Here is a 20,509-nt window from a genome sequence, read left to right on the forward strand (position 1 = left end):
CTTAAACCAATTTTATTGTTGCCCAACATCGTCGCAGTACAAGTTTTTTTGTGCCTACAATGAAGCTGCGTTACATAACATAAGAGTAAAATGCATAAAAGCCAAATCGGTTCACTAAAACACTGCTATATATGACAGCCAGGGGATAATGACATACGTGAGTCCCTCATTCTGTCTTTATATTGTATACTTTATAAACTCTTTCCGTATTACAGATCAATTGTTTTATTCTTTCAGAGCAAAAATCTAAAATGGATATTGATGGTGACTTTTGCCGTTGTATTAAGATCCGTAGATGTCCAATATGCAATGCCGATGCCGGGCTATCCTCCGCCGCCTCCGCCGATGTTTCCGATGCCAGCTCCTATGCCCTTGATGTGTCCTTTGCCCTTTGCAATTGGTATATCGGACGGTTCTGGAAATCAAGATTCTACTACAACAACCACTACCACGAGTAAGCCTGACGTGGCCGTAGCTATACCTCTACCGATACCTGTTCCGATGCCAGTGCCTGCGATGCCAGCAATGCCAGCGATGCCACCAGTGCCAGCGATGCCATCATACCCTCCCCCGCCGTATTGCCAGCGACCACCACCCAGACCGAGAAGTTGTCCTCCCTGTCCGCCCTGCACGTGTAAGCCGGCGTGTACACCGTCATTCTATGCATACTGTTCTCCGTGCCATATGAAATGTAGATGCAAAAGTGTAGATGATGTTCCTCGGCCAATACCACCAAAAGAATTACCAATTGGACCTCCATATGCCGTTCAGTTGCCACAAATTATCCAGCCATCGCCTGTTGTTCTAGTACCCTTCCCTCCGATGCCTCCGCGGGTGTTACCTCCACGACGCAGACAGAAAAAAAAACGACCTATATATTCATCTTGTTCAGAGGAATCAAGTGAAACTAGTAGTAGTTCAGAGATAGATTATTTAAGAGGCAAGAAAAACAAAAGAGTAAAATTGTTGAAACGCAACCCACGCAGTTCAGAGGGTGAAAACGAGCTGGTCAAACCGATGTTGAGTTATATTTCAGAAAACGGTGACATTAAGTTTGAAACCAAAATAAGTAACAACGATGTAGACGAACTGCTCGGAACGGAGAATGATAATAGAGCAGAGAGGAGATATCAGACCGTTCAGCTTATGACGAGAGAAGATGAATCACACAGACCTCAACTAGTCGTATTCTCCAAGGAGGATCGCAATGAAAAGAGCGGACGGATTAAAAACAAACAAGTTCTTTTGAGAAACGGAATCTCCAATCATGTTCTAGAAGACGGCAGAAAGCAACTGATATTCCGACCACCGAATGACAAAAAAATAAGTAACTTATCCGTGTCCTTCCAAATAGTGTAGAGAGCTGTGAGATTAGAATATTGTTATTTATTACTTTTATATTGTTGTTTTTTAAGAGTCAAATAATTAAAAAGTTGTCATTAACAGTGCCTACTCTTTTTGTTACATAATGATGCAGGTGTAGGCTTACATGCGTAATGATTTTTTATCAGACAAAAGGATTATTAGCTTTGTGTTTAGTAACAATGCATACTTATGGAACCACAACGAGTATTCGTTTCAATGATATAAAAGCAATACCTAGATCCTTACCTTTGCTATTATATTTCAACAATGCAGAGAAGCACACTTATTGTTTTAATTCTCACGTCAGTCGCTAAAAACTCACCTTTGGATCAAATAGCAATGATGGATATGTTGAAAAACTATCGCAGTATGAGCGGTAACACGTTTGAATCGATTGTTCCAAACTTACCAGCCAACTATACGACAGAGTGTTGCCAAGATTATTCTTGTCCAAATCAATGTTACCCTCATATCTATCAAGCGCCTCCATCCCCTATAGTTGTTCCCGCTAGAACATTCTACGAGCCAGTCGTTCACAACCACCCGCCTCTCCACGTCATCAAGAAGATAATCGCCAGAGATAAAATGAAATGGAGATATCATTCAAGCAGCGAGGAGGTCACCTCCAGTGACACAGATGATTCGGATACCAGCACAGACTACTCGAGTATGTGAAATATATAGCTATAAGAATTAAAAACAAATCTATTTCTTTATGTTTTTTTATTTTCAAATAATATCTTTAGTAATTTGATATCATGGCTTTAGTTGCTAATGTCAATAATATAAAATATACGTTTAATTTTGTCTTTGCCTGAACCACTCAGACGATTTTAGAATTACATATCTTTCTTATTATTTTACAGTATTTTATATACAATTCATAGTTAATTGTTATTTGTTTTGTTCAAGGCGATAAAGCTCAATTTAGTGTGTGTGGAAATCTGCATAATGAAGAGATGTGTGAGAGTTGTAAGGGTTTATTTGTTACTATAAATTAATTAGTTACAGATTAAGGGGACTATATAACATATGCCCACATATGTGATTATGCATAGGACTAATATTGACTGCTAACAGGGTGAGGCAATCAGCTATTTGCTACGTCTCACTTTAGACAACGTATTTAATGATGTTAAGTGTCTTTCTACGGTTGAGACTTTAGGTATTAGGAACTCAAATGTCAAGAGATGGACAATCACTACATTTAAAATACCGAGAAGAAATTAAAAATAAAAATCAGGAATTACAATATATAATATTGTAATTGTTAAGGACGTCCTAATATTTTTATTTTTATAAAATGTCTTCAACAACAATATTAAGTATAAAAGAAATAAAAAAATTAATAATTCTCGAATAATTAAAAACTACTTAAAATTTTCATTTTTCAAGAACAAAATTATTCTTAGAGTAAGATATTTTTTCTCGAGGAAAATGGTATTAATTCAAAACTGTTTATTGAAACCAACCAAAACCGACTGTGAGCATAGTGTTACGAGACACACTCGCAACTTTTTTTTTTGGTGTCTGGTTGGAAAATCCTCATGGAACCCCGCCGCCCTTGAGGAAGGGCGAATGGGACTGTCAGACTCTTACTGACTAAAAACCAACCCGTGTTCCTCATGTACCCATATGTCAGAGGTGCGGGTATTGCCGAAGAATTCGTCGCCACCCCCCCGATAAGTATTGACCCACCAGAGGTCAGGTGGGCCTTGTCAGCCACTCTGCGGTCGTCACCCGGCCACAGGACTCAACTATGAGGCGCCTGCGGAACACACCCCACCGCCTCGAAGCCTGCAACTGTTTTCGGATAACACGATGCCCCGAATCTGCTGTCCACAGGCCTCGCTCTACGGTGGCGGCCAGCCTCCCTATCTCTTTCCGCCACCTCCTTTGCGAGCATCACAGCCTCGCAAAAGGTGGCAACGGCACATCACCCTGACTCGCTCCCTACCATAGCACACACTACAGTGGGAAGCGAGAGATTTCCCGCATCACCTATAGTCCAAACAAGTCACGGCGCCGCTCGGTCCAAGCTGGGCACTCCGCCAACGTATGCAGCGCCGTATCATTGCGGCCGTCACCACAATGGTGGCACTGGGACGTCTGCTCCCGGCCTATGCGACAAAGGTACTTCCCGAAACACCCGTGTCCGGTAAGTACCTGCGTCAGCCGGAATCTGAGGGCGCCGTGGTTCCTAATGAGCCACTCCTCTAGAACGGCCCTTACCGTCGATACAGCGGCGTGCCCACAAACTCGACACTGAATTATGTCTTGTGGACTCTGAATTACATTTAAGAAGTGATTTTTATCAAGCCAGTTATAACCTTGGTTTCCATTCATTCAACAAAATAATTTTCAGCTAACGTAGCATCAAATTTAACGTGACACAAATATCTAAAAATAATTTTATTTCTGAATGTTTTATATCATACTCTAAGTTAGATTGACAAAAAATTAGTTTTTCTAGAACTTACAGACATTATATTTTAACTACATAATAACAAAAAAAAAAAGGTTGAATATAATTAAGAAATATTTAAATCTATGTTAATCACAAGTCAGTGTTATATTATAAGATGCTCATTGTTACTTATAAGTTGAATAAATAGTATTTAAGCCTTTTGTATCATTTACTTTACTTTCTATATCATTATGGCTCTATATGATAAAAAGTATAAGATTTTTGTTTTGGAAAATTCGACTTATGCGAATTATGAACACTAGATACCATAAACAAACGTACATAGCAAATGCAACTATCCATTGATTGAGAAAAGAGTGCATCCCTAGTTTAGACAATCGGCATTGTGAGTGATACTGAGCGGTGCCTTGTCGGCATCATCAAAGGTCAGGTACTGAACTCTCATAGAAATTTGGCAGCTATTCTTAAATACAACGTCTATATACAAATGCGGCCGCTTCTATTGCGCATATAAACAATCGTCGCCGCCGCGCCGCACTCACAATATTTGACACTGTTTGATTGCCGCCACAGAGTACAAGTGTTCCAAAGTAATCGAATAATATAAAAAGCGTGCAAAAGATTTATGTACCGTTTAGGAGGAGGAATACAATAATATATGAGAGAACTGTTTAAATAAATAAATTGATATATTGACTTGCATCACAATATATTTTTGCAAATATTAATTTACATGTAAAATACAGTCCAGTTAATGTCATTAATTTGTTTTCTACATGTTTAAACCATGTTTTAGTACATCGAAAATTATTAAATGTAAGCGTTTATTAAGAAACAGACTGAGTCCCGCGGGACACAGCTGATAGCTCAGTTGGTTAGTTAGAGCATCGTCACTGACCGCTTGGATCGTGGGCTCAAACCCCAACCGGTGTCAGTTGATTTTTTAATTTCTCATGAAATGTTTAGACAATTATTAATTTGGTTGGTCTTTATCACTCCTCTATTAATTCAAGCTCAAAATTTACCTACTCTATTGCTTTGTTCTAATATTTAAAGTAACGTTTAATAAATAGTGACATTCTAATAGGTAATTGCAAGACTTGCAAGACTCTTGCTGCAAGAACAAGACCAAGACCAAGACCATGTGTATTAATGCAACACCAAGACCAAGACTGGCCAAGTCTCGTCTTGTTCTTGCATTTGGGCAACACTAGATTAGAGTAGTCGCTTTTACAAGGAGCGAGGGGATTGTTTAAAATTATACAATATTAAATACATTAGTTTGGTTGTGTTGAGATAATTAATAACATTTTTGTACTAACTTAAAATATTAAATGAACCTTAATCTTGAATCGGCATTTTATTGAAAACTAAAAGCAGGTTGTAACCGCCAGCCTTACGAGACTCGACGTTGGTTACAACATGTTCATTATTTCTATCATAATCACCTTGACTTTATATATTTTTTATACATATAACTAGCTAATATATATACAGCTTCAACTAAATGCAACTCACTGTCAGAAATAGCATATTTTAAACCTAGACCGTGGATATAATTGTGAAAAATTAAAATATCAAAAATTTTACACACAATTATCTTTTTATTAAAATGAAACAATTTTGGTTTAATTTATGTATGTACTTACAAACAAGAAATACATACTTACAGATGATTATAATTAAAGAAATAACGAGCACAAAGCATGACTTACCTCTCAATGGAGGTCTGGACCAGAAATTCTTTATGAATATAAACGAGACATTTTTCATCGCTCGTGAATGATGATTAGAACGAGTAAGTTTACTGTCTAGACCTAGAAGTTGTCAAACTGGGATTGTTTGTAAAGATTGTAAGTGAATATGATTCCATGATTGATTGATTAGAAAAGGGTTTATCTCAGGACATTGTGTTAAAATATGACACATAAAGAGGTTTCAATTTTACACAAGTGAGTTGAAGAATTGTTACAGGGGAGAAATTTTTTCCTTTCTCTTTATTACCAGGGAAACAAATTATTTTGTATTTTGTGATGAAGTACGTTATATTTATGAGGAAGGGGTCAGGGCGACACTCGAATTTACAACGAAAATCACAAAGATGATGATTATTAAGTACTTAATCTAAAAATAAATTAAATCAAAATGTATCGAAGTTGTGAAGTTAGTTAAGTAGTTCATCAGGTAGTGGCAACAAGATAATCGATGTCAGGATAATTCATGAGGTAGAGAAGTAAAAGGTATATTTCATGTCATTGAGAAATTAGTAAATAAGTTTTTATAGGAGAAGTTTTGCAATAGTTTGCCATAGAAAATGTTATGGTACACGCATCTCCTAACTTCATTTACTTGCGGAACTCAAGATAAGAAATAGTGTATTATTAAGACTAAATATTTACATAACTTAGTTAGACAATAGTTATTCCACTGTATGTTAGACCTGGTAGTAGGCCAAACTTAACTTTATCGAAAATTTGTTTGATCTTACTTTTATCGATCGTAATTCCATCATTGCTACTAAGCTAAGGATGACGGGAGAGATAGCTTGCTTTATTTATGAGTAGAGAATATAATCTTTGTTAAGAATTCCTTCTTGGATCCTGCCGTGCCTCTCGGTTCAGTGATATCACTAGCGATAGCCATAGTTGAATCTTCCTTGGAACAGATCTCCGAATCGGGTACATCAAACCAAGAAGCAATCAACCTCAAGAAAACACACGTTTACATCTAAGAAACCTGTTTTTCGGATGGAGTTTTGTTGGCATCCCTGGTGCTGTCCTTCCCCATAACAGTCACATCTACTTGAATCTTTATAATGCCGGGTATTGGGAATCGTTGACAAACCAAAATATACAGACAACCCTAAGACTTTTATAAGAACATGAGCACATTTGGATTTTTTTCATCTGTATAGTGGGAAATGGTCATTCATGTTCAGAAAATGCTATCGTTACACTGCTTGCATCGTACTTTTTGTCGTAGGGTCGGATTTGATTCACATGTACTGCACCCTTTTAGATGTAGAGCTGTATCTTTTCACACGCGTCCAGGATTTAGAATGACCGTACTCCTAGGTTGTCTATCACAATTAAAACATGGATCTTTTAAAAGTCGAGTGTTCAGGTTTTTCCAGTAAAAACAAAACCACCAACGCTTTTTCAATTCCATGTATGTTGCAGATATCCTTGAGCCGTTTTCTCTTTTACTACTTTATTGGTTAAAAAATATAGGTAAAATAATATCGAGTAATTAAATAAGCGTATCTTTCAATTTCTTTAAGTCCTAGTGAGTTAGATAGTTGGGAATTTTATACTTCTTCATCCGTTTTTCCTGAAGGATGAAATAATCGTAAAAGAGACAGGTGAGTTGTTATAAATTATTAGACTTAAGATTATGTGAAAGTGTAATAAGAGGATTTAAACATTTTTAATGAGGAAATTCAAATAAATTTCTAATAAGTCTCATTGCATTTTTTCTTTCGTCTAATATTTAAATAAAAATTGAACGTTTCTTTGCAAATACAAGAGAAAATATGATGATATTTTGCTTAAACCCTGGCTCGGCTTGTATTGACTGGTCGTGTAGTATTTATAATCTTCCTTCTTCTTTCTTCCGACAGGTGCTCCGAGATGTTTCTGTTTTGGTCAATGATTTGAATAAACTCTGTTTCCATGTTCAACATGCGTCCGTTATTAGAAATGATTATTTTATTTATATTCATTTACAGAGCTGTCCGCTATTTATTTTCCAATATCCCAATTTTAAATTTTCAAATAAAAACACCGAAAACGACTGTAAGAACCTCAATACAAAAATTTCACGAAAATTTACGTTTCGAAAATATGTTTCACTTACGTCCTTCTACTAAGTAGTATACTTAACAAGTAGATGGTAACAAATGAATGGTAATTTTATTATTTTTATTTCCTTGGTAAAATGTCGGTTTTTAATACAAATAGTAATATTAGTAATGTATGTATGTATAATATAAGATAATAAGCTTATATTTTATAAAAATATTAACACTAAAAATCGTTGTTCAATCAAGTTAAGCCGTTTAAAGGACGAATTAATTCATATTATCCAATGTATATTTTTCACTCCATTCTTTTTTAGTCAACAAATTTAAAATCTGGTTTAACATTACGGAGCCACTGAATATAAAAATAAAACAGTTTGAGTTTTTATTTGCAATTATTCAGTTTATTTTAAAATCAACATATTTATAATGTTTTTGTTCCAGACATTAAAAACAACTTATATAATACATACAGACAATTCTAGATATTTACTGTGCGTTATATGATGGTTTGCTTGTTTTAAAATTGACCTTCATCCGTGCACAGAGGTAGACATGCACAGTATATCACAAAAATTAGTGAGGTGACGATGACAGATGACATTTCATTTAAAAGAATCTTCATCAAAATGTTGCACGGGCCAAAGAGATAGCGAAAAATGAGAATAAAAAATTCTTTGTTTTTACTTATATCATAAGTTCAAAGATGATTTAGTTTTTATTTATTAAAATTAAAGGATATGTTTAAAGTGAACTAAAGAACGACAGATGATTTTTTTTTATGCTAAAGGGGGCAGCCGAGCAGACGGCCTATCTGATGGAGGAAGTACCGTCGCCCATGGACATTCGCAACTTAGATTTGCGGATGTATTGCCTCCCTCGATTAGGGAAGAGGGGGAGGAAAATCTAGGAAAGGAAGGGAAAAGGGAAATAGCAACCGGCTCTCTCCCTCATCGGACGAAACGCAGCCATTAAAGACTACTTCACGCCGATCTTCTGAGAGGGTAGTACTTCTCCGGTCGTGCCAGCCCATGTTCAAGCTGCAGTAACTTGAGCACAGCTAGGTTCTATTACCAACAATTTCATATGTACATACCTGAAAAAGTGTCTATTCGTAGATTTATTTGTAAGTCAGTCGCTGGCAGTGGCCCTAAAACAAAGTGGATTTATCTTAAGGCATTTGACGAGTCAAGGTTACTCAAACTCAAACTAAAGTTGTAATTACAAGAAAAATATCATTATTAAAATAGTTAACAAAATTTAAGTTCAAAGATCGTAGTATTGATTTAAAAAATAAAAACATTGTTACTTATGCTATTACACGTTTATATTAATACGTGATACGCTTCGAGATTCTTAAATAATTATGGTTGAAAATTATGTATATAATTATATATTAATAAATTTATTTTTAACTAATATTAATGGATCCTGCATTCTTTTTACAATTAAATAGTCGGTGAATGATTAAAATAAACGTATTTAAAAGAAATACATCTCAGAAGTGAAGCAACTTTAAACTGAGAGTTTTTTATTGTAACCTTAACGTAACGACCTCATCGCATGAGATGTATTTTTCAGTATAATAATTTAAAATACAGTTTTACATCTAAAATTAATTTTAATCAATAAACATCATATTTATAAGCAAATAACAGAATGTTAACACAGCATCAGACGAGGTGTGTGAGAGAGGCTATATAAATAATGTAGCTCTTGGAGAAGCCGATCATTAATGTCTTGGCTTGCACATCAACACCACGACTACTGATTATCATTAAACATTTAATATTATAATCATAAGCCGGTTTTAAATAATTTGGTAAGTTCTTTTAGTTATTAATAACAAGTACACATGTTTACATTATGTAATTATTAAATAATTTGTGCGTGTTTAAAAAAAGTTGGCATTTTCATTGAAAATGTACAAAGAGAACAAAAAAGTATAATTTGATATAACTAAGATTTTTAATCGTCTCTCAGATGAGATCAGGCGGTACTACAATATTGATAAGTACGCAAAAGGAGCTCGTTGGGAACTTTATATTTAATGAGCTTAACCCTGCTTCATACAGAAGTTTAAACACAAGCATCCTTACTAGGTGTTTAAACTATTGTATTATATTATGGAGCATTTTTCATTTGAAAGTATATCAGAAGCTGTATCCAATATTATTTACTTTTTCTTATGACATCTCAATTCGTATGTCGTCGCAAAGAAACGAAGAAATATAACGAAATCATTTTATGTTTTTTCTATTTAAGCTTTTTTTGATTTTTAAGAAAAACTACTAAATGCAAAGGGAAATAACCACAAACGAGCGATCAGTAGGTTTTGTGGGAGAGGGCACTAGGGCTATAAAATCAAACGTCGAGCCTTACTACATCCTTAAAGCTTCGGATTGGGCTATAATGATGGATACGTATGAAAAACAATACAAAATCGTCGAGGACATTTATGCGTCGGCCTCCAGACCAGACATATTTAAGTATTCGCGAATTTTAAAGCGCGTTGTGATGATAGAGCTTACGGTTCCTTGGGAAACCAACATCCCCAAAGACCATACCATCAAGATCAACAAATATTACGAGCTCATCAACGTACTCACTCGAAATAGGTTCGTCTTGGATTTATACGCGGTAGACGTGGGAGCGAGAGTGTAATGGCTAAATCTCTCTACAACCTACTAAAAGACTTGGGCTCGTCCAGAACTCACATCAATTCATTCTTGGAACGTACTTCGAAGGCAGCCCTAATAAGTTTTGTTAGGTAGAGAGAGGAGCTTGGACGTTAGAGGTGAGCGTTTAACCCCTTAAACCTCCTTAAAGCTCCTCTCCCTGTAACGCGATGGACCCGGCACCCGCACGGAGAATCCATTGAATGCTAAGAGTTTTCATTTCGTCTATTTATAAGTAACTTTAAAAAGTTTGTCTCGTTATTTTATATACATTGCTATATAAAGATAGCAAAATTTAAAAAAAACATCGTTTGCAATTATGCTAAGCTATTTAAGAAAATTATATATTCTAGATTAGTTTAAGAAATATGTCGAAGCTAGTGTTGCTCGGGGAAAGCCGAATCTTATAGGAGATAAAAATTAAATAAGTCAACGAAAATAAATAAGAATATATACAATCCGTTACAAAAACTGATCTGTATCATATGTTACATGCATGATACTCAAATAACAATAAAATGCTTTTTGTAATTCACACTAAATAAATTGATTTAGAGAATTATAATTATAATGAACTGTAGTAATATTGGAATAAATCTTTTTTTGTTTATATTTTTAAGATTTTAAGCAGTACGGTAACGTGAATGTTCTTTAAAGTTGTTTAGTTAAATCAAAGGAATTGATGACCAAACCAAGTAAAATGACTTCCATCATGTTATATGACACGATCAATAAAGCATTTAATAACTTTTATACCGAATAAGGTACAGTTGCTGTCATTTAAATTCACTTGTTCTGTTTTCTAAGAAAAGACATTTCGAACACTCATACTATTAGTCATTAAAGTATTAAAAATTGTTTAAGAACAGGATAATTTTGTACAAATATTATAAGTTTTTATATTCGGGGAGTTCCGTGTTTTTGTGGAGATCAATTTACCGACTTAAAGAAGGTCACTCTAGCAACTACAGTACTGTAGCTTAACTGAAAAAGCTTCTGCGATTTTAGATCATTAAAATTTTAAGTTCCGATGATTTTTTCCTATGAAACTTCAAGTACATTGCTCTTCATTATAACTGTGACAAATATAAAACTTTTACGATGTCTGATATTCTTTTTTAATGACAATATTTATGCGTACGATATATATTATTAAAAGAATAATATAGACACTCGGATATAACAGCCACAGGGCGATTATCGAGAGTGGTTAAAAAATAATATATTAAAATTTTATAAAATAAAAAAGACATGCATCGATTATCCTTTAACGATTACACTGACCCGCGTGAGGCGCTCGATCAATCGAAAATGTCTTACAGCATTTTGGAAAAATACTCCACACTGCTAGACCGACACTATCCAAACCACCGCAAATCAACTGGTGTTCAAATAAATAAAATCGTGTTAAAATCCACCGACCCGTTGATATGCTGAGAGCCACACACATACACACTGATATAGTGGCATAGATATGAAAATTAAACTCATAACCCTCCACTTATTTTGCATCGGGGGTTAAAAAATTAAACAAAACTAGTCCGCTTTGAGTACAGGCTTAAAGTAGCCAGTGTTTTGGTTTTCTATATGGTAGATATACTTATGAGTGTGAAAAGCCAAGTTATAATTCGGGGATCCCCTTTTGACCATCGGACAACCAAACGTAAGACTCTACTCACTACTCTACTCTACTCTACCTCTATCTTCTTCTTCTCTTCCTCTTTCTTCATGCGTCTAGAAAGGGATTTGAAACCCTTGGAAATCGCTAAAAGGAAGTTTTAGTATGAATTTTTTTATTTAGTAATATATGTATATATGTATACATTCGACGTGTGTTAAAACAGGAGCGTTTGTTGTTTGGAATCATTTACGGTTTCACAGAATTTATTCATAATATTATTTTTAAAATAAACTCTATATAATAATAACATTACTACTATAAGTAATAGCTGAATATGAGGGAGTTAATATGAAAGTTACAAAAATATATAAAAAGCAGTCAAAGTATTATAACAGAATAAAACTATTTAAAATCCTACATTTAATTTTGATAATCATTAATATTAATATATTGTACCGTAGTGTATTTAAATGTTTGAAGGTTGTAGTTCAAAATATAATTTGCCCTTAACCTTAAGTTAAACAAATAAGTGAATTATTAATGAACACAACATTGGTAAAATTATTTATTTGACAACACTTAACTACCTTTGGTTGCTCATAATGTTTCCTCTAAATCTCCTACACCAGCTCACAAACCATTTATCGGATGATTTAATGTGACGTTTAGTGTTTTACACACAGGTAGCAAATTATATATTTTACACTAAATGTGTTTGAGTCAAACGAGTCCAGTTAATAAATTCAACAACCATTTTTATAGCCGTTCTCTATATTGTATAATTTAGTTAACGACTAGTAAATTGCTTTCTCAATGTTTTGTTTATGAAGTAATCAAGTAATTAATGTCGTAATAATTGTATTTTTATTACATGGAAATATCGTAAATGTGCTTGAGCGTATTGAAGTAGGACCACATCGGCATCCTCACTGAGATATTCAAATAACCGTGACTGTTCCTATTTCTCTAGCAAAATGTGTCTTACAGCATCCAGAGGGTAGAAAATTTGGGGTCTTTAAGGTGACGGAGACGCTTACAACAGATATCGTTGTCTCTAAGTACTAGTGGACTAGTAAAAGATGGCAGCGCAGACTTGTATTGTTAGTGAGATGCACTTTTAAAGTGACGAAGAGCGGCCGCTGTAAAAACTCACTTTTATTTACAAGACTTTCATATTTTTATAAGGTATATAATATTTTCAAATTTGGTTAGGTAGAGAGACGAACTCGGACGGCGGAGGTGAGCGTTATTGCACGATGGATAGGGGCCCCTTTACACTTTATGTCGCAAGTCCCAGACACCGTTGTAGCTTCTCTCCCCGGAACCCGCACGGTGAATCCATTAAATGCAAAGAAGTTTCGTTTCTAAATGAAGGATAGAAGATGGACGAGGTCTTGGCACTGTCATCAAATAACACAGCAAGACTCGTTGTGCTAGTGGAGGTTTGATCTGGAGACTGATAGGACGCTTGTACCAGCTCAGACTTCCTCTCATTCGGTCGTGTAATGATGGAGCCAAACTGGGATAATACACAGTTGGCGGGTTGCCTTTTATGGCTCGCCCATTAATTTGGCCGCCCACTGAGTGCAGAAGAACCCAATACAACGAAGATTATACATCCTCAATAGGGCTTCATCATACATCATACCGGAAACTGATGAATCGGTTGGCGTAATTCTGACTAATGGGTGGAAACTATGTTTGCCGCAGATTTTATAACCGCCCACCGTCAAAACGTTTTATTGTATTTTAACATGATAGAACATAATGGTCTTTAATAAAATGGTGAAGAAAGAATATGTAAAATGTAAAACTAAACGCCTAATAGCAGTCTACATCAAAATAATAAAGTAATTAAAATATTTGCAGGTCAACTGTGATGTTAGGAAATCTTGTTTAAATGACGCCGTAAATTTCCGGAGCATAAAATTGTGTTCTATGGTTAGAAATTACTATTAAAAATATCAACAAACATAACATTTCAGTAACTCAATAGGACAAATAACTTAAATAATGTTTAATATACAAGTAAGAAAGTGTAAAACTAACGCTATGATCCTGACGATCATTTTGTTTAAAAAATATTTTGAGACGGACAGTTGTCTTTTATAAACGTTTGCTTCTTGTTAATATTCTCTCTGATGCTTTAGGGCTCTCAAATTTTTATTTAACTTGATTAATATTTAAAACTTATCGATTCTAATATATGTACTTTGTTTTTTTTACAAAGTTTGGTAATCCCTGATATCAAAGTCTTTATCATAAAGAAGAATAATCGTCTTAGAGGTATAATTTTTTATTTAAAAGTTTAAATAATATCTACCATCATTGAATCTGTAATGTATATATATATATATCAAGTGCTTATAAAACATTCAGTGTCTTAACGATCATATTTCTTCTTCCGTAAATTTCATGCTTTTTTGCATCCAATTAGCATATAAAACTGATTTAATACAAGGGTTAAATCTGTTCTAAATGCATTTTAAAAATATCTAATAATAAACATTTTAATTTCAATTAGAATATAGAATATTAAATTCTGCGACACGAACAGGCTCTGAACCTGAAATCTCTGGAATATTACTTTCCCCTGCCTCGAGTCATTGAAAGCATTCTGTATATTGAAGTGATGTCAGAACAAGACTAATTTGCCATATATGCTATAAGCTTTTGTAACCAAACTCTGACATGCGGAATATTTTTATGGCTGGCCATCTGTCATAAAATGATGGGTGGTTTGATGTTCTGAGAGCGGTTGTTCTGGAAAAATTTGGACAAAGCCTGTCCAGCAGAAATATGGGAGGCAAAAAGGATCATACATCAAAAAAATATTATATTATTAATAATAATTTAAATGTAACTCGAATAATTCTTGCCTAATTGACCTTAACTTTATTCCTTCGTTTTTATTCCATTGATTTGGTTAAATATTGATATTTTTAAACATTCAAAGATAAAAATATAATTTCACAACTATATTAAATATTGTATTTTGTTGTTTTCAGGTGTCCTTTTCATAATTTTCATCAAAGAAATTATTTTTTTTCGTTATAGTTGTAAATAGCAATGAAACCCAAAAACCCGAATTATAAACACGCCGAGGACAAAAAAAGTAAGTTGTGACCAACACGGCAAAAGAAAGGTTTTATTTACAAAATATTAAAGGCTTACTTAAAGGATATATAACTTTTTAAGCTGCTGAACCTATTTAATACTATTTTTCTATGATTCAGTATTATATAGCGATATCACAAGCAGAAAATAAACAAATTGGTTCGTCTAAGAGATACACTGACTCCGACATAATTAATATTAAAATAAAATCATATAGATATTTTTTCAGTATAACAAAATAGGAAAAAAATATATATGTTATTGTTTATTTCACAAATTACTTAATTTTTAGCAAATTATGTTCTGATGGCCCTAGGAATACTGTTTGTGGTACTACCGATTGTAACTCTCTTTGTGGATCCAGTGCTTATGGCAATGAAATATGTAAGTATGAATTTTGACAGGCTTATAAAAATATCAAACGTATCTGTTAAGACCATATCGTTGTCTATATGTACAGTTAACTCGTATGTCAGTGGGCTCGAAAATATACACGATGATGAAGGAGGAAATTCCAGGAGCGCTTATTAACGTTTATATTTTCAATATAACCAACGGAGAAGCCTTCGTCTCCGGCGAGGATTATAAACTGAAAGTTGAACAAGTTGGACCTTTTGTTTATCAGTAAGTACCTTGTTATATATCTATGGAATTATTTCTCACATTTTTATAGAATTGTGTGCCTATATTCTATAATCAGCCTTCGGCTTTAAATTTGATGTTTCAGTTAGTTATCATAAAATACTTAGGTTTTACATTTTTTCTTTAAATCAGAAAAATGTTTTGACATAAAGAATTGGTAAAAAAATCTGAAGTAATCGGCAAAAAAAACAGAAGTGGAAAATGGGATTCCTATTAAAAGGAAAATAATAATGTTTCGTGTAGTTGGTTGTGATAGGAGACAGTTCTTAAAAAATAACTTCCCTATCGCGCATATTACCTCGGTTTATAAGTCAAGAAGACTGCGAAGAAAAATAAGATAAATTTATGTTAACGAAAAACTACAGTATCTGAAGGAATATAGAATATATGAGCGGTCGGCAACGCGCGCTCCTCGGAGACTAGAAAAAAGCAAAAAAATAATAATTTGTAATTTAAACATTGAAACCATCATATACAAAACTGATTTTACGGTTACATTATTATGTCTAAAAAAATAACACCAGTATTTAGTATCTGTGTGAAGGAAACATAAGTCATAGAAATCTAACGCAAGACACTCGTATAAATGTTAATGTTAATCCGCACACCAGAGAACGAACGGCACGTTAGATATAAATATTCATAGCAGAGACTCGCGGCAAAAACAGCGCGCGATAATTATATTTAGGTATATATACATATGATTTTATTTTGGATTGATATACTGCTCATTTCCTTTATTAATATTGTTGTTGTCATGCCGCCATATTGCCTTCACTTGTTTTACCCTATACCTACTCACATTGAGACTCCTTGCCTAAATACAATTATAATATTAATAGATTGGAGATTACCGCGTTTATCTTTTATTTACTTTGCTTAACGCTACGGATAAGTTTTACAGGCCGTGGTCACAAGCTAACTGCCGAGGAGATGTCTCTCCGAGGAATTTTTATGAATTCTCATATTTTCATTTTTACATTGAATAACTAAACTTATAAGTTTCCTCTTATCTTGTATATTGAGGTTATGTATGTGAAAGTTACGTAATATATTAGATACGTAACAATGCATACTACGTCGAGGACAATTTAAAACCTTCTTCTCTCTTCAAAGGTGGCCTTGAAAGAAGAAGCAGTGACCCACTAAGTAGTGTGGCAGCATTTAATTTAAAATTTAAATCACAATATGTGTAATGAAAAAATATTCTACAAGAGCAGGATTCGAAAGTAGCTGGACCGCAAAATAATGCAGGCTGCAGATTCGACTCATGCTCCCGTCGATGCATTTGTAATTAAAATTTCTTTTGTTAAATTTTAATTCAAAGAAATTGATTGCAGTGCTACAACAGATTAATACAATTGAATGGAAACTCGTTGTCACGGAGCCTTTCATTAATTGAAATATTTTAACTCAGCGTCAAATCACACATTTATGTCTTCCCTTTTGGGACTCCAGCTGTGGTAGTTCCCGCGTAGGTCAGACAAAGAATATGATCGCGAAAAGAGTGTAATAAGATATTGCAGCAGTCATAAACTGGGAGATAAATACATCAGCAATAGCACAGCTCAAACTGCTATCGGGAATCAATCATTAAACTCAGTTTCATATGCCACAAACACTCCACCGACCGCGATTTGTAAACAAGAATAGTACGTGAAGCGGTAGAAATCAAAAAATGAAAAAAAAATTATCGGAAAGAGGGATTTAAGTAATCTTCAACGTGGTGTCCAGTTTTTAATACACAGCCTAGCTTTTATTCGCAGGCGGGTAACAAAATATTGATATTATGAGTGTTATGTGTAGGCCGTGACGTTAAGTAAGCTAAAGAGTACATGACTTATTATTTTACCTCTATTACATCATTCCTAGTCCGCGCCCAATTGAAATGCAACTTGGGTTTATTGAACGAGAAGTTGTTTACTGATATACACTTTCTTCGAGTTGATGCTGATCTTACTTACGTGTCGCCAAGAAAAATGATTGTTTAAAAATATAAATGAATATTATTTCTATGCTTGAGTACACAAAGTTAATTATATACTTCAATATGTTTTTTTTCCACAGGGAGTTCCGTACAAACGAAGGCTTTGAAATTGATGAGGAAGCGGGTGTAATGCGTTACACCCCCATTGCTGCCGCGCGGTTCATGCCGGAACAATCTATCGCCGACCCACGACACGTCAATATTACTGTTATCAATACTATAATGCTTGTGCGTACCTAATAGTCGGTGCTGTAATGAACTGGCCCGCTGTTGTTCTTGCGGCATGTCGCTACATGTAGTATTGCATTAAACAGTACGCTTATCGAGTACTTAATATAAAAAACACATGTCGACATGAAACGCTCAGTCTTAGTTTAGCACGTATTTGAATATCGAGAGTCGCGTATTTTTTGGCCCGTTAAACATGGCCCGTCCGACTATTATTTATTTCCAAATTTAAAGCTGGACTTAAGATGAATAAAATTTTCAAGCAATGTAGAGTTGTAGGCGGCCATCTTTGGTAATTTTTAGTATAAAAAAGTTGTGATTATCTTTATAAAGGTTTAGAGATGTTGATTCACAGACATCTGAAGTGTGTTAGTATTCATGGTGATTATATTGAAAAATAAAATTGGTTTCGTTTCATTTCCTTCATTACTTCATAGTAAGGCCGATTTATTATGCGACTGCCTTCATAGATATATCAAGTATAGTGTGTAGTAAATATACGTATTACTAATTTAATGTTTCAGGCACTAGCATCTATGTTGAGTTCCTATTCTATATTTGGAAAATCTGGCTACAATTTGTTAATAAATCAACTACAGTCGAAACCATTCCTCAACATTGATGTGGACAGCTATTTTTGGGGGTATGATGACCCACTAATTGCTTTAGGCAACACCCTTATGCCAGGATGGATTACCTTCCAAAGATTGGGTATTTTAGATAGGGTAATCATATTTTGCGATAAAATACGAGTATTCAGTTCTAAGGAACTTGCCCAACGACACTTAACTCATAAAAATAAGTTCTTGAGATTGATTAAAAAATGCTTACCGTATAATAATTTCAGTTATACGACCCAGCGGCCGTCCCGCGACTGGAACTTGGAATCCATGACGAAGATAAGTTTAATATAAGGACCGCGAACGGATGTCCCGGCCTCAAGGTATGGCAATACGAAAATCCTTCAAAACGGTTAGTTTTATAATTTAGACATAGATAAGTTACAAAACATAGTTTATAAAAAATATATATCTGTTTTGCTCACAGTTCTCGATGCAATACTTTCACTGACGCCTATGAGGGCTTTGCCTTCCCCCCAGGACTCACTCCTGACCGAGCTCTCAGACTGTATCGTAACGTGTTCTGTCGGATGCTAGAGCTGAGGTTCGTTGACACTAAGCCACTGGACTTCGGTCCTGAAAGTTTCGTATACCAAATCAGAAACGATAGTTTTGCTGTCAACGCGGAAACCAACTGTCTCTGCGGCGAATATGGTTGCGCCGAAGGATTGTCCAGTGCGGCGCCGTGTTTGTTCGGTATATACATTTAACACATTATTATTAGTTAATTGATAATTATATACAGTATTGATTAGAAGAAATCTTAAATCTAAATCATATTGAAGGTTTTGATCTTGGATTGTCTTTCGGACATTTTTGGAACGCTTATCCCAAAGTATATGAACGCATTGAGGGTATGCGTCCCGATGAAAAGGAACACGGTAGCGAGTTCCTGATTGATCCGGTGAGTGATATCTTTACGCACGAGTCATTCTGATCCTCTCTTTGAAAAATACTTCACAAACATAAAAACTTATTTATAACTTAGCTTTATCTTCATTTATTCTTTTACAGAAAAGCGGTGCGGTTTTAGCAGCGAGATTCACTCTCCAGTTAAACTTAATTGTTAGAGACGTTAGTTACAACAGTTTAACCAAACCATTCAGTGAAATGGTGATACCTATGACCTATTTAAAAATTGTATGTTGTAAATATTAACAAATGATTTTTATATTTATCTGATGTAAATTACTGACACTTGACAGATGACTAACTAACATGAATGTTTGCAGGTTCAACCACCGTTACCAAACGAAGCAAAAAATGTATTCAGATTTATGTACCAAGTCCTTCCTAACATTATACTCGGTGTACAGATTATAATATTCGTAATAGGTTTTATAATGATCGCGTACACCGTCAGAAGCATTTATTGGCAGGTTATTGTTAGAAAAGGTATTGATCTCTTAAATGCAAGTAATGAGAAAAGGAGGGTCCATGTACCACGTTCAGAAACACTTCTAGTAGAAGAGAAACCTTTGGATGAATATCGATTGTACTCGAATTAGAATATTAAATATATGTTGATATTATTATACTTTAAGGCACTATATACGTCTATAATAATAATAAAATCCGCTCTGAAAATTAACTTTAGTCCGAAAAAAAAAATTATGTTCGTATAATTAAGCCATGAAAAGTCAATGTAGTCGATATGATCTGGTTTATTTATAACGATTTCATTTAGAAAAACATTTAATTTTTAACATGTTTTAATGCCTATCATTATAAATTAAATAAATGTACCCACTGCAAATAATTTAAAAATCACCGTTCCCATAAGCGACACGAGCGTGTCTGTAGAGTCTGTTTTCAAAAACACAAAATTAATTTTAACGTTTCCTTCCATTCATAATTATCTATGTATGTTAGTAACTTCAACGGTTTTAAAATTAAAACCTGGAAACTGGATGGTTCTTTGGAAGAAGAACACTTATAAAGGCGAGATTACAGCAAAACAACGCTATCTCTTATATCAATACTGTCTGAGAATCGTTTACGATATTTTATATGAATATGGTAAA

The 20,509-nt window shown here is 34.3% G+C and overlaps 2 protein-coding genes across 2 annotated transcripts; both read left to right on the forward strand.

Annotated features, from left to right (window-relative positions):
- The first annotated feature begins 22 nt into the window (after positions 1–22).
- On the forward strand, positions 23–2,079 carry LOC116769291 (histone-lysine N-methyltransferase SETD1B-like). The gene is made up of 2 exons (XM_032660332.2): positions 23–157; positions 238–2,079. The coding sequence occupies exons 1-2, from the start codon at positions 149–151 to the stop codon at positions 1,357–1,359; spliced, it is 1,131 nt and encodes a 376-aa protein (XP_032516223.1). The 5' UTR covers positions 23–148; the 3' UTR covers positions 1,360–2,079.
- Positions 1,708–19,993, forward strand: LOC116769191 (scavenger receptor class B member 1-like). The gene is made up of 11 exons (XM_061529432.1): positions 1,708–2,032; positions 3,211–3,498; positions 15,301–15,392; positions 15,469–15,632; positions 17,718–17,865; positions 18,390–18,590; positions 18,713–18,837; positions 18,913–19,181; positions 19,271–19,389; positions 19,500–19,625; positions 19,718–19,993. Exons 1-11 carry the CDS (start codon positions 1,708–1,710, stop codon positions 19,991–19,993), a joined length of 2,133 nt encoding a protein of 710 aa, XP_061385416.1.
- The last annotated feature ends 516 nt before the right edge of the window (positions 19,994–20,509 follow it).

This window comes from Danaus plexippus, chromosome 5 (assembly GCF_018135715.1).
Source record: "Danaus plexippus chromosome 5, MEX_DaPlex, whole genome shotgun sequence".
In the NCBI taxonomy this organism is placed as follows: domain Eukaryota; kingdom Metazoa; phylum Arthropoda; class Insecta; order Lepidoptera; family Nymphalidae; genus Danaus; species Danaus plexippus.